This window comes from Schistocerca cancellata, chromosome 6 (assembly GCF_023864275.1).
Source record: "Schistocerca cancellata isolate TAMUIC-IGC-003103 chromosome 6, iqSchCanc2.1, whole genome shotgun sequence".
NCBI classification, from domain to species: domain Eukaryota; kingdom Metazoa; phylum Arthropoda; class Insecta; order Orthoptera; family Acrididae; genus Schistocerca; species Schistocerca cancellata.
In genome coordinates, this window is record NC_064631.1 from 201,915,128 (window position 1) to 201,930,838 (window position 15,711).

Sequence of the window (15,711 nt, forward strand, 5' to 3'; positions counted from 1 at the left end):
CGACAACAATGGAGATACTATCGAAGACAGTGCTGCCAAAACAGAGTTACTAAACACAGCCTCCCGAAATGCCTTCACAAAAGAAGATGAAGTAAATATTCCAGAATTCGAATCGAGGACAGCTGCCAACATGAGTAACGTAGAAGTAAATATCCTCGGAGTAGTGAAGCAACTCAAATCATTTAATGAAGCAAGTCTTCTGTTCCGGACTGTATACCACTTAGGTTCCTTTCGGAGTATGCTGATCCATTTAGCTCCATACTTAACAATCATATATAACCGTTCGCTCGACGAAAGATCCGTACCCAAAGACTGGAAAGTTGCACAGGTCACACCGCTATTCAAGAAAGGTAGTAGGAGTAATCCACTAAATTACGGGCCCATATCGTTAACGTCGATATGCAGCAGGATTTTAGAACATATATTGTGTTCGAACATTATGAATTACCTCGAAGGAAACGGTCTATTGACACACAGGCAACATGGGTTTAGAAAACATTGTTCCAGTGGAACACAACTAGCTCTTTATTCACAGGACGTGCTGAGTGCTATTGACAAGGGATTTCAGATCGATTCCCTATTTCTGGATTTGCGTCCTTATGGAATATCGTCTCAGTTATGTGACTGGATTTGCGATTTCCTGTCAGAGAGGTCACAGTTCGTAGTAACTGACGGAAAGTCATCGAGTAAAACAGAAGTGATTTCTGGCGTTCCACACGGTAGTGTTATAAGCCCTTTTCTGTTCCTTACCTATATAAACGATGTGGGAGACAATCTGAGCAGCCGTCTTAGGTTGTTTGCGGATGACGCTGTCGTTTATCGACTAATAAAGTCATCAAAAGATCAAAGCAAACTGCAAAACGATTTAGAAAAAAATATCTGAATGGTTCGAAAAGTGGCAGTTGACCCTAAACAACGAAAAGTGTGAGGTCATCCGCATGAGTGCTAAATGGAACTCGATAAACTTCTGTTACACGATAAATCAGTCTAATCCAAAAGCCGTAAATTCAACTAAATACCTAGGTATTACAATTACGAACAACTTAAATTGGAAAGAACACATAGAAAATGTTGTGGGGAAGGCTAACCAAAGGCTTCGTTTCATTCGTAGGACACTTGGAAAATGTAACAGGCCTACTAAGGAGACTGCCTACACTACGCTTGTCCGTCCTCTTTTAGAATACTGCTGCACGGTGTGGGATCCTTACCGGATAGGACTGACGGAGAACATCGAAAAAGTTCAAAGAAAGGCAGCACGTTTTGTATTATCTCGAAATATGTGAAAGAGTGACACAGAAATGATAGACGATTTGGGCTGGAAATCATTAAAAGAAAGGCGTTTTTCGTTGCGACGCAATCTTCTCACGAAATTCCAATCACCAACTTTCTCTTCCGAATGCGAAAATATTTTGTTGACACCGACCTACATAGGGAGGAACGGTCACCACGATAAAATAAGGGAAATCAGAGCTCGTACGGAAAGAAACAAGTGTTCATTCTTTCCGCGCGCTATACGAGATTGGAATAATAGAGAATTGTGAAGGTGGTTCGATGAACCCTCTGCCAGGCACTTAAATGTGATTTGCAGAGTAAGCATGTAGATGTAGATGTAGATCCTCCTACTTATTTGTACCTATCTGTATGAAATTCTCTTCCTGCAGAATGAAGAGTATCTTTCTTTTGTTGTTATGCCACATGTTTTCCGTGTGGTGGTGATTTTCTGTTCTTAGATGTTCTGCGTATGTAGAACGGTACATTCACTCTTCAGTGCCTTTATTTGTATGTGAAATTGACGTTTCTTAGAAATATCTCAATATACATTGCAGCTATTATATTTTTAATTGATGTATATTTGAGCTATCGTATTTTCCTTTCTTCTCTGTTACTGTTACTAATTTATTTCTTATTACACTATTTCTCTTGAAGGTCACGTCAGTTTTATGTTTTTGAAGTTGTTGCTAATTTTGTGTGTGGGTTGCTGGTGCTAGTTATGGTGTACTATTTTGTGGCTGTGTTGGAGGATAAGACATTATGTGAGTATGCATTGTATATTGCAGTTGTGTGTTCATATCCCTTCATTGTTTCTATTTTCTTGCTGCCTTCAGTTTGTATCTTCATATTAAAGGTAGTCTGTAACACGTGTACTGTCGTAGTGTTGTATCCATTGTTTTGTCTTATGTTGATGGTCATAGTTCGTAGTTATTTCTGATTAGAGACGTTGTGCATAGTCTATGTAACATCTGTTAAATGGCTGCCATTTATTGAGAATTTAGTTGGTTTGATGTTCTGAACAGTATTACATCTGAAGCTGTTTCTCTTCTGAAAACGTCAAAGCTGTGTCTATAGCGGATTTTATGAATTTGAAATCGATATAACGTACTATTTCTTATGTTTCCACTTCCACAATAGAACTGATGGGGTAAACTGCTTCCTGTTCATTGAGACTTCTGGCTGGACGTTGATATGAAAGCGTATATGTGTTTGTATTCCCATGGTATTCCAGGTATTTCGTACTTGCTCCGAGGGTAACTAAATCAAGGGACGAAGCAAGCTAATTAAGAACTCATACATGCCTCGAGGCATCTTCAGTTTGTGGTGTTACTTATCCTGCTGGAGTATGCCATTTACTACCATGGTTTTGAAGGGTATGAGCGCGTCGTTTACCATTCTCGCCACATACTGCCGAGCAATCAACTATGTGTCAACAATTATCGAATCAGTCCTGTTGTCATGTTCAATAGCTCCCCTCTCTATGACAGCAAGTGTTGGAGAGAATCGCTGCTTCCTGTGTCCTTAGACCAGCCCATTTATGGCCATGTTGGCATCAATCTGATTCATCATTGAACCCCACAGAATGCCACTCAATGTCCCAGTTGACTCTGACTGTACACCATGCAAGTATTTGTTGTCTGCAGTATGGTAGCTGAGGTAGACGAAGCACGGTAACTCGTGATTTCAACCTGGTTACCAATAATCTATTCACGAGGTTCGCGGGATACTCTACTTTTAACAGTCTTCCAAATTTTAGTTATTCGTCAAGGCTAGATTCACAGTTTTACGGTCTTCTCGTTGAGTAGTATTTTGGCAATGACTCGTGCCACGTTGTTGTCCTAACCATATCTCGTCACTACTCGTTCTGCAGTCATTGGACTAAAGCTGTTTGTATGATCTGTCGGGATGACGCTTCCGTGTCCATTACGTAAATGATTTGACCTTTTCTGAAATATGGTGATAAGCTGCAAGTGCACTTCCACTTTGCGTGCTGTACGCGATCTCCGCCTGAAAGATTGCATTAACGTTAGACACACCCAGTATCCATAAGTACTCAGCTATTTTTCATCTGTAGGACTGCTTTTTTTCACACACAATACTGAAAATGAGCCCGCATTGGGATGAAATGTTAATCAACATATCCAACACTCGTGGGAATACTGGAGCATCAGTATTGTCGGATGTACATGGCATAACATTTTTCATTTCCCTCAGCACACATCTCCTGTGATTCCATCGTTTCACTGTACAAAATCACCTACACCTGTGTTCCATAATGACTGCACTTACAAACAAGAGTATAAAACATTGAAATAATCTTTGTTGAAACTCAATACCATTTTGTGAGGAAAATTTATAGACCAAGAAGCCTCGTAATCAGTTTGAGCAGTGTGTAGAAGCCTTTGAAATAACAGGTAACTAACAGCAACGTGAGTGATCATAATTGATTGTATCTATTCTGTGGATCGTTAAGCAAATAAGAGATGTTCAAATCATATACTAATCAAGTAATGTAACGTATTATATTCTTACAAGTTTCTTAGATGGAATGTAGATGCTCTACAGTTGCTTTAATATGTGCTAAGGGCCAGTAGGACAATAAGGTAGAAAAGTTAGCTGAAGCGAAGTGAGACTGGAAAAGGCAAAATATTTTATAGCATACTTTAAGAGTAATAGACAGAGATGAAAAAAATTGCACAAGATAAGGACAGATGGAGTGCAATATCAAACCACTCCTAAGACTGATGACTTAAAAAATAATTTAGTTCGAATAATAACGAATTTACCACAATTTCAGGCACTTCTGTAGTGTAGTATAGCTAAGTACACTACTGGCCGTTGGAATTGCTACACCATGAAGATGACGTGCTACAGACTGAAATTTAACCGATAGAAAGAAGATGCTGTGATTTGCAAATGATTAGCTTTTCAGAGCATTCACACAGGGTTGGCGCCGGTGGCGACACCTACAACGTGCTGACATGAGGAAAGTTTCCACCTATGTCTCATACTCAAACAGCAGTTGAACGGCGTTGCCTGGTGAAACGTTGTTGTGATGCCTCGCGTAAGGAAGAGAAATGCGTACTATCACGTTTCCGACTTTGATAAAGGTCGGATTGTAGCCTATCGCGATTGTGGTTTATCGTATCGTGACATTGCTGCTAGCGTTGGTCGAGATCCCATGACTGTTAGCAGAATATGAAATCGGTGGGTTCAGGAGGGTAATACGGAACGCCGTGCTGGATCCCAACGGCCTCGTATCACTAGCAGTCGAGATGACAGGCATCTTATTCGCATGGCTGTAACGGATCGTGCAGCCACGTCTCGATCCCTGAGGCAACAGTTTGGGACGTTTGCAAGACAATAACCATCTGCACGAACAGTTCGACGACGTTTGCAGCAGCATGGACTATCAGCTCGGAGACCATTGACGCTGCACCACAGACAGGAGCGCCTGTAATGGTGTACTCAACGACGAACCTGGGTGCACGAATGGCAAAACGTCATTTTTTCCGATGAATCCAGGTTCTGTTTACAGCATCATGATGGTCGCATCCGTGTTTGGTGTCTTCGCGGTGAACGCACATTGGAAGCGTGTATTCGTCATCGCCATACTGGCGTATCACCCGGCGTGATGGTATGGGGTGTCAATGGTTACACGTCTCGGTCACCTCTTGTTCGCATTGACGCCAGTTTGAACAGTGGACGTTACTTTTCAGATGCGTTACGACCAGTGGCTCTACCCTTCATTCGATCCCTGCGAAACCCTACATTTCAGCAGGATAATGCACGACCACATGTTGCAGGTCCTGTACAGGCATTTCTGGATACAGAAAATGTTCGACTGTTGCCCTGGCCAGCACATTCTCCAGATCTCTCACCAATTGAAAACGTCTGGTCAATGGTAGCCGAGCAACTGGCTCGTCACAATACGCCAGTCACTACTCTTGATGAACTGTGGTATCGTGTTGAAGCTACATGGGCAGCTGTACATGTACACGCCATCCAAGCTCTGTTTGACTCAATGCCCAGGCGTATCAAGGCCGTTATTACGGCCAGAGGTGGTTGTTCTGGGTACTGATTTCTCAGGATCTATGCAACGAAATTGCGTGAAAATGTAATCACATGTAAGTTCTAGTATAATATATTTGTCCAATGAATACCCGTTTATCATCTGCATTTTTTCTTGGTGTAGCAATTTTAATGGCCAGTAGTGTAATAGGTTAAATAAACTTATTGATCATGATATTTCTCACCTCAGGATCTGATTAGTCAGCAATTCAGTTATTTGTTGTTATGAGACAAATACGGGAAATCAGTAGATAGACCTTAGTTCAGGCACGCTAGTGTATCTTATTACTGGGTGGCAGACGGTATGTGGGATATGATGTTACAGCTCAGCAAAGCCGATGAGTACACTTCTGTATACACTAATGACGCCCCAGCAATGCGTAGCTGACAGCCATAGCGTACGTTAATGTGATCAGAGTCTCCGTTGAAAGGCTAAGCGACAAGTCTGAAGCAGAAGTCGCCATCACAGGTATCGTGGGCGAAGCTTAAATCAGGTGTCCATTTTCGCCATTTCTCAAAGATTAGCGAACCCCGTACTAGTCATTCGGGTGGCTAGCTTGCACTTGCAGCCCTGTCAATTGAATTATACACCAAATACATTCATGGTTGTAGGTAACATTTATATTTCCGTTCAACTCTTGTCTATAAATGAATTTCTTCTGAAAGTACCTTATAGCAACATTACAGTATATCTCCTCAGAATCACAGGAGCAGGCACTGGAGTCATTAGCTTTTCAATTTTCCAGTCTGCTCGTAATGGCTGTTGTCATTTTCTTCAGGTAAACAAAGGGCCCCATCACATACATATAATATCCAATAGTGTGTTGAAGTAGACTTCTTCATGTTTTTCATAGGGACAGAGACTATACGGACAGTTCATAAACTTATCAACTGCTTAATTGTGTCAGGTGAAATTAAATATATAAAACGTACGAGGCTGAAGTCCCGTTGCAAGCAACATGGCAGTGCAGAAAGGCGTAAAACTTTAAGACTGGTTCGTTTACTACATGGTAGCCTTGCAAATAATTGCCTTTTTCACCCCTGAGAAGTGAATCAGCCATCAAATTATAGCGAAAATCGAAGTATATGGTCAATCCAGCGTTGACCTGAAGTTCAGCGTGTAATGTGAACCATACTGCAAGTTTATTTTCACGCAAGTAAGACGTTGTCAGAAGAGAAAGCCAATCTTAGTTTCAGGCGTATATGATGCTTCATATTTGTAATCTGAGACCTACCCCTGTAGCCAGCCAACCAGACTCCTACGCGTCAAAGCAATCCTTAACTTAGGCAATGCGAGCCAGAGGCAATGTTCTAAAGCGGGCGGTTGGTGTGCTTTTGCCTTTGTGCGACCTGTTATGAGGTCTTAAACTTGTATTTCTGCAGTGTGGATGACCGTGGTCAACACTAGCACAATCTAGTGTGGCGTTTCGCGTTTCTCTTGAATTAGTATGGACTCAAAGAAATGAAAAGAGTAAAATCCGGAACCGACACATAGTCTGTTTCACAGCAATAGCGTCAAGCAAGTTCCCAAAATTAATGACTCCCTTTGACGAATGGCTTACTATCAACTGCAGAGCATGCTCTCTTTGTGATATACAAGGCTGAATGATTTCGAATGAATCCAATAATTTTGGCCCATCTTAAATGTATCACGAACGACGTACAGCAGCTTTTCCTCCCTCACTGACCAATAATTGTGATGAAATTAGTTGTGCCACCAAACTCGAATCACCCATCTTTGGCTCAACAGCAAACAAATAAGCGTGCATTAGGATGTTAGGTAAGGAGGCTGGGTAGCGTATGACTCATATTTAATGTATCAAACGTAACGTAAGCTCCAGAAATTCGTTGCTATAGTAAATATTACGCTCATTTAGAAAGTAATTACAGATATCAATCTAACTAAAGAACAGTAAACTGAGGTTCATCTGCGCATATTCTAGAGTCAACGTCAAATTTGAATAATTACAGAAAATTTACGGCCTTCTTTGGTTCTTGTGACATTAGACTTTTGTATCTCAGAAGTGTTCGGTATTCGACTATTTAGCTGAGTGGTCAGCTCTACTGACTGACAAGTGGAGAAACCGGGTTCGATTCCCGATTCTGACAGGGATTTTTTCCTTGATGGGAGGGCTGGTACGGGGAGCACTCAACCTCTTTCGGACAGCTGAGAAGTTATTCGATCGAAAAAAAAACCCTCGACAACGACCGGCAGAGCTGACCGCATGCCTTCCATCCACATACAATGACGTCAGTGGCAGAGAATGACACAGCAATGGGTCGCCGGCGACTGGTCCGTCTAGGGGGCAGAACGCAGGTGTTTACCTTGCCTCGTGTAAGGTAATACGACCTTTTTTTTTTTTTGGTATAGCAAACATCTTCACTGTTTCTAAGACTCCTCACGTTTCTAGAAAGTTGATATGAACGACGGAATTCCCGCATGTCGGTCATCGCACGCGCAAAGCGACCTGTTGGCCTTGTGACGCAGCTCTCTGGCATAGTCTTTCAGTTCTCGGAACTCACGTTCCCTGCATATCATGGCTGGGTGTAGGTGCCTCTTTAAAAAGCGCCGCCGTCCACGCTTTTCGTACACTGGGCAGCCTCTCCGATCCAGCCAGACGCATCTCCCCACCATGGTCCGCTCCACGTTCTTTGTCCTGGCCGCCGTGCTGGCGCTGGCCGCGGCGGAGAACCGCCTGCTCTCGCAGCTGGACAACATCGACGTGGACGAGGTGCTGGCAGACCCGGCCAGGGTGGACGCCGCCGTCAGATGCTTCCTCAGCGACGCCGACCAGGACTGCAACGTCCGCTCCAAAGTCGTCAAGAGTGAGTCTCACTACAAACATACCACGTTATTTTGCTTGCTTTTTTAACAGATAGTTTTTGGTGGTCTTTTTCTAGTATTTCCCATTCACGTCGTTTGGCAGCCTTCTGTAACACAGCATAAAACCACAACTTTCAGATTTTTACATAGAAAACCATGAAATTACTATAACTAATTAGAAAGGTTGTTAATAAAATATCGCCGGGCTTCCAGACGCATCGGGTGGTTAAAATCCGATGAGATTTCGACCGATCTCTCCGTGTCCATCGTCAAGTGGTAAATGACATTTACCACTTGAGAATGGCCGAGGACAGCTGGGTCGAAATCTCGTCCGATTTTAACCACCTGATGTGACTGGAATCTCGAGAAGAGTTTAATAATTCACATCCCCGTGAGACAATGAATTCATACGTTAGAAATACTACCTTTGGTATTCATAAATCACCATATTTGTTGTATCTACGGACCCAAACAAGCAACCAACCAACTCGCGCACGCGCGCCCTGACCGTGACATCGCTGGCCACAGTTCCTGTCGCGGCCGCGTTACCGCCGACGGAAGAGGTCGCGCCATGGCTGAGCTCGGGTCCACAGCGCCCTCTGCATTTTGCATAAAAGGAGGAGCGCTGGCCCCGAGACGGACAGTCTATTGTCGATTGTCTATTGCTAGCCTTTCGTGGAGTTTATAACGGAGCCATTGTAGTGTGATATTTGCTATTGTATTCGACTAGGCTCAGTACACGGATTACTCTTGGATATCATTTGGACTTGTAGTGCTGGTGCACGTTCTGTCAGAAATAAAGATAAGTTATCTCTTCATTCTAGCTGGCGAAATTCTTGTGATTAATTATTTTTCGGCCAACAGACATAGCTACATCCTGGTCAGTACCCACGCTTTATACAATTTGTGGTGGCTGCCCCAAAAGTACCACCGAGGACCTTGAGTTAGGGAGCCGTCACAAAAATATTTCTGTTGTTCCGTTGTCTTTTTACTCTCAGACGCATTTGGTATGTATTTCAGTCTGAAGCTTGTAACCGTTAAGACTTTGTAAATATTTCTACAGTCATGATAAAACAGTAACACAGTGTATGTCAGTGTAATCTGTTATTAACTTCTGTCAGCATCATAAAAAATGTATTCTCTTTTCAGACCTGTAGCATCTTTCTCTTCGTTGAGTTGAAGACAGTACTGATAACCATATCGTTCTTTCTGGTAGTACGTTTCTGTTTTCCTTCGAATAGTTACCTGGCCGTGTTTCACACAAAGCAACAACCCTGTCAATAAAAACAGTCGATTCAGGAATCTAGACGAATCAGAATGACCCTTAGGCTTTTCGCATAGTCGAAGGATGATAGAGCGAAGTCAACTGAAGGGATGGACACGAAATCGTAGGACGAATTACGAACCTGAAAGGAGATGTAGCAGAACACATAAAAGTTAATTTAAAAGCAAAATTGGTGGTGGTGGTGGTAAGTTCTTATGGATCCAAACTGCTGAGGTCATTGGTCCCAAGCAGAAATGTTTACCGCCATGGTTGGTAAGGTAGAGGTCTGAACTTTTGCATGTTCAAAGGGAAATAGCTGTATTTTAATAAAAAAATGTAGGAAAAGATCCAGGATAAGCACTTCGCCACTCAAATTAATGTTAAATATTTTTTATTTCCGATCTATAAGAAGCCAGAAATAAAATTCTAACTAAGCAAAGAACTTGAAAATTTTATGGTAGGTTCGTAAGGAGGCTGTAACATAACTAAACTGCAATCAGTAATTTATATTTATAATTACTTACAAAGTTTTGAATTTTGCACTACCAAAATTAACTATTTTTGCTAACATTCAATGTATAAATCAGAATTTAATTTAAGGATGTTATATTTTTCAATTCCAATGATACAACTAAATGTTTTGAACAGCTCCTAAAAACTTCTTAGCTATCAATTATAGATTCTTTCATAATGATGCAAAACAAGTAACACTGACAAAATTCAGTTTAATAATTCATTTCATATATTTCATTATTTAACAGCTACATGTTTTGAACAGCTCCTGAAAACTTCTTAGCTTTCAATCAAAGATTCTTTCATAATGATGCAAAACAAGTACACAGACAAAATTCAGTTTAAAAATTCATTTCATATATTTCATTATTTAACAGGCTTATCTGTATTATAAAATCCTCCATACTGATATTCTCCATCTTCTAGGTTTCTATCCTCCACCTTTCTTAATCTGTCTGGCCCCTAAACGTAGATTCTGTCAACTGTCTGGAGCCTACTCTGATCGGTGATCTTAACTGATTTTACTGTGTACACATCTGCATTTACACCAACTCTCGTCAGAACTTCAATCCTGTCAGTATTTCTCTCAGTGTATTATAAAACTGCATCATAAAACTTTTCTATCAGTAACTTCACAATGTGCTCTTGGAACAAGTAATCCGAATAAAATTATTTAGACCTTTATTCGTATTCTGTGTTTTCCAGTGAACACACTTCCTCAGTATATGAGGCCTTGCAAGAAACTTTAATATAGGATTAATTACATTTATTACAAGTTCTGGTAGTGAGTGTTTATGTGAATATGTTTCATTTCTTATGTGGTACTCACACCAGTCATGTTTCGGGCACAGATTAAGCGTTGGTGTTTGGTTGGCCGCTGGCTGGATAGTATGTGAAGAGAAATTATCCACTCAGCAGCGTATTAATTGTTTGTATTTTTTCTAATAGCTCTCTCATAAAACAACTAGAGAGAAAAGATGTGTTTAAGAGTAAGCCTTTCTTTTCCTTCTAGTGGTTTTCCACCCTACAAGCGCTTCACCTGTCCTCCCCAGTAAGCGGCGAAACTTAGCACCAAGCTTCTTTTGTTTGTGACCAACATATTCCAGGTTTTCTATGCGAGTATTGTGTAGTATATTATCTATTACAGCTCTGAAAGAACAACAGCCGCCATAACCATTTCTCATATGTCTAATAATGTGGGTGTGCCTGCAAGTGCAGAGTTAGCATTTTAATTTTTAAGGGCATTTAAAATCCTGACTTTTCGACATAGAATATATAAACATATATACTCTGTAGACTAAGCAAAAACATATTTGGAAATACAGATTTTTCGAATCCAGTTCTGTTACATACCCGATTAAAACTTCATATTATTCAATACTATGTCAGGGACAGTCTAGCTTTCCCGGAATTTTACGGCAAGCAACAAATGCGTATAATCGTCAGTGAGTAAGATGCCTATGACGTCACTATCAAGAAAGTTGATTATTGTTTGTAAGAAACAAGATAAAGTAATATATACAATCAAACAGACTTGGAGTAGAATCATTTTTCGGCGTTAGAACATATAACGAAACATCTTTGCAGAGTTTATGTTTAGTCGTCAGTACACACATATAACAGGAGGAGGGAAATTATAGCTAGAACCGCCAAAAATTCAGTTCACCAACGAATTCATTTACCTGCCTTTGACATGATACCACAGGCGAATGTTAATGTCACCTCGTTGTTGTTGTTGTGGTCTTCAGTCCTGAGACTGGTTTGATGCAGCTCTCCATGCTACTCTATCCTGTGCAAGCTTCTTCATCTCCCAGTATCTACTGCAACCTACATCCTTCTGAATCTGCTTAGTGTATTCATCTCTTGGTCTCCCTCTACGATTTTTACCCTCCACACTGCCCTCCAGTGCTAAATTTGTGATCCCTTGATGCCTCAAAACATGTCCTACCAACCGATCCCTTCTTCTAGTCAAGTTGTGCCACAAACTTCTCTTCTCCCCAATCCTATTCAATACCTCCTCATTACTTACGTGATCTACCCACTTTATCTTCAGCATTCTCCTGTAGCACCACATTTCGAAAGCTTCTATTCTCTTCTTGTCCAAACTAGTTATCGTCCATGTTTCACTTCCATACATGGCTACACTCCATACAAATACTTTCAGAAATGACTTCCTGACACTTAAATCTATACTCGATGTTAACAAATTCCTCTTCTTGAGAAACGCTTTCCTTGCCATTGTCAGTCTACATTTTATATCCTCTCTACTTCGACCATCATCGGTTATTTTACTCCCTAAATAGCAAAACTCCTTTACTACTTTAAGTGTCTCATTTCCTAATCTAATTCCCTCAGCATCACCCGACTTAATTTGACTACATTCCATTATCCTCGTTTTGTTTTTGTTGATGTTAATCTTATATCCTCCTTTCAAGACACTGTCCATTCCGTTCAACTGCTCTTCCAAGTCCTTTGCTGTCTCTGACAGAATTACAATGTCATCGGCGAACCTCAAAGTTTTTACTTCTTCTCCATGAATTTTAATACCTACTCCGAATTTTTCTTTTGTTTCCTTTACTGCTTGCTCAATATACAGATTGAATAACATCGGGGAGAGGCTACAACCCTGTCTTACTCCTTTCCCAACCACTGCTTCCCTTTCATGCCCCTCGACTCTTATAACTGCCATCTGGTTTCTGTACAAACTGTAAATAGCCTTTCGCTCCCTGTATTTTACCCCTGCCACCTTCAGAATTTGAAAGAGAGTATTCCAGTTAACATTGTCAAAAGCTTTCTCTAAGTCTACAAATGCTAGAAACGTAGGTTTGCCTTTTCTTAATCTTTCTTCTAATATAAGTCGTAAGGTGTGTATTGCCTCACGTGTTCCAACATTTCTACGGAATCCAAACTGATCTTCCCCGAGGTCGGCTTCTACCAGTTTTTCCATTCATATAAATATAAATCAGAAAGTCGTGGGCTCTCGACCAAAATTTTGGTATATTGAAATGCAGACACGATTTGGTTAAAAAATAAAAATATTTAACGAACTTTAAGAGTAGCCATGTATCTAGAAACATCATTTTAAGTGTCAACTACATATTGATTTATGTAAGCAAAGCTGCCCTGATAGCTGCGCGCGTTAGCTCATCGGGTTGGTTGGTTAGTTCGGGGGAGGGAGCAAACAGTGAGGTCATCGGTCCCATCTGATTAGGGAAGGGAGGGGGAGGGAGTCGGCCGTGCCATCTCAAAGGAAACATCCCTGCATTTGCCTGAAGCGATTTAGGGAAATCACGGAAGACGTAAATCACGATGGCGGAATGCGGATTTTAACTGTCGTCCTCCCGAATGCGAGTCCAGGGTACTAAGCACTACGCCATCCCGCTCTGTCACACCACTTCTGGGATAGGAGGTGCGCGCCAGCTCCGGATCCTATCCGTCCGGCGTACTCTCGACAGGGTGCCGGAGTGTCGGCCAGCGTGGATGAGGTTTATGGGTAGTTTCCCATATGCAGGTAGGTGAATACTGGGCTGGTCCCATCTCAAAGAGACGATTCGCAGACATTTAGAAAACGTTCCCACCCTTTCACACGGGATCACACTAGATGCAGATAGTTGGGGTACACAAATTTGTGCCGAGAGAGTGGGTAGAGGGGAAGGTGGGGGGGGGGTGATTGATGGTAGAAAAGGCATACAGCCAGTCTGTAGCACTAACAATGTCAAATCCAATATTTAATATGCCGATGCTGCGAAGATACGTGATTAAGGTTAGGAAAATAATAACTGATTTATGGATTCACATTATTGAGCCACTATAGACTTTAGATGAGATGAAATACCTGAAGTATAAGCATATTCAAATAACAAAAATAAGTTTGAAATTTATCCTGATCATTTGCGATATTTTATCTTAAAATATTGACTTCGGTGGCAGGTCTTATATCGGAGATGGTGAAGACCAACTGCGGTGAATGTTCGGACGGGCAGAAGGCTGGCGTCGCCAAGTTCCTGGCGTTCATCTCGAAAAACAAGCCAGAAGAGATGAAGAAGCTGCTCGCCAAGTACGACCCCAACGGCGAGGCTCTCGCCAAGTATGGTGACAGCTGGAGGCAGAAGGGCATTACCGTCTGAAGATGAAAAGACTCACTTATATTACACTGTCTGTATGTTCATAAGTAAAATAAAATGAAAACATACATTTTGGCTACATTTGTCATATATTTTACCACTACTGCATAAATTTACAGAACACCATAGGTAAAAATGATGTTTCATAAACCTCCGATGGCATGCCATGCAACAAACGCCAAGCCTCGTTTCCCCCCCCCCATCCCACCCCCTCCCGCCCCCCATCACCCCCTCCGCCCCCCCCACCGTCCCCATCGCTACCCCCAATAATCATTGGGCAAAACAGACAGCTGATATGTGCTTGTCGAGACAAATCCGTTTTCAGATTTCCTTACCTCACTTCACCTCTGTAGATGGTAAACGCACAGACACTACCGCTCCTACGAGTTTATTGTAGCTCAAGTGGCCTTCAACATAGTCTCCATTTTAAAAGCAATCCAACTTTCAGCGCTATAAGATACGTACATCCATTACACTCACCTCTCTCTCTCTTTATTTCAGTTCGAAGGGGCTTCGAAAGACCCAACGGTACAGACCGACCGCCATGTCATCCTCAGCCGAAGGCGTCCGTGGATGCTAATTTGGAGGGGTATGTGGTCAGCACTACACTCTCCCGGTAGTTGTCACTTTTTGTGGTCGGAGCAGCTACTTCCCAATCAAATAGCCTCACAAGGGCTGAGTGCATCCGGCTTGCCAACAACGGTCGGCAGACCCGGACGGTCACCCATCCAAGTGTCAGCCAAGTCCGACAGTGCTTAACATCGGCGCTCTGTCAGGGACTGGTATTGCCACTGCGTCGAGGCCGTAGGCATTACACTCACCCGTGACAATTCGTCATTGAATTCACAGTAATCCATGAAACGCTTTTCCCAGATGAAGACCATATCGACCCTGAAACCTTCAGAATATTTAAGGGTAAGTCAGCCATAAAAACCAAAGGTGGCTTATCAATACTTGACGCTGCCTTTACAGTAAGCAAGCGATTTTAAATTGTAGACTTTACAAGCCCATGTGAAAGAACCTCAGTCCTTCTTTTTGTTTTATTTGGCCTCCAGGGTTTGTAGTCTATTTAGCCTTGTAAAACATATCTTTACGTAATATACGTAATTGTACAGAGGAAATACATGAATGCACATTTACAGAATTTGAGGCTCAATCCATCATAGCTTTTTTCCACGGCAATTTTTTAACAAATTGAATGATAAGTCAGCGAGACATTTTTATGTTATCGGTTTTCAGTATTTCTTACATTTAATCATAATCTGCAGAGACTGGTGAAAGTACGAGTGTCATTACAATCTACAGGTTTTTTCCTTACACTAGTAAGGAAGTTACTAACCACTTTATAAATTCGAATGTCTTGGAAAAAAAGGAATATTTTCTGTATATATGTAGAAGCAAAGAGACTGTTAAAGCACAGTCGAATGATAATGTAGATCTTCGATTTGTCCAAATGCGGCTTTGTAAACCACAGCTCGGTAGGAATTTGAGATTTTAATGCCACATGACATCCTCCTTTCATTTGCTACGACACATTGCACACCTCTTGTTCAAATAGACGCAGCTTGCTTCGTTTAAACATCAGCTTCCTCATTGTAGCGAATGTCAGCATGGGAATCCACCCACAGCAGATTGACGGTCTG

At 41.7% G+C, this 15,711-nt stretch overlaps 1 protein-coding gene across 1 annotated transcript; it reads left to right on the forward strand.

Moving 5' to 3' along the window:
* The first annotated feature begins 7,922 nt into the window (after nt 1-7,922).
* On the forward strand, nt 7,923-14,147 carry LOC126191021 (ejaculatory bulb-specific protein 3-like). The gene is made up of 2 exons (XM_049931720.1): nt 7,923-8,169; nt 13,875-14,147. Exons 1-2 carry the CDS (start codon nt 7,977-7,979, stop codon nt 14,069-14,071), a joined length of 390 nt encoding a protein of 129 aa, XP_049787677.1. The 5' UTR covers nt 7,923-7,976; the 3' UTR covers nt 14,072-14,147.
* The last annotated feature ends 1,564 nt before the right edge of the window (nt 14,148-15,711 follow it).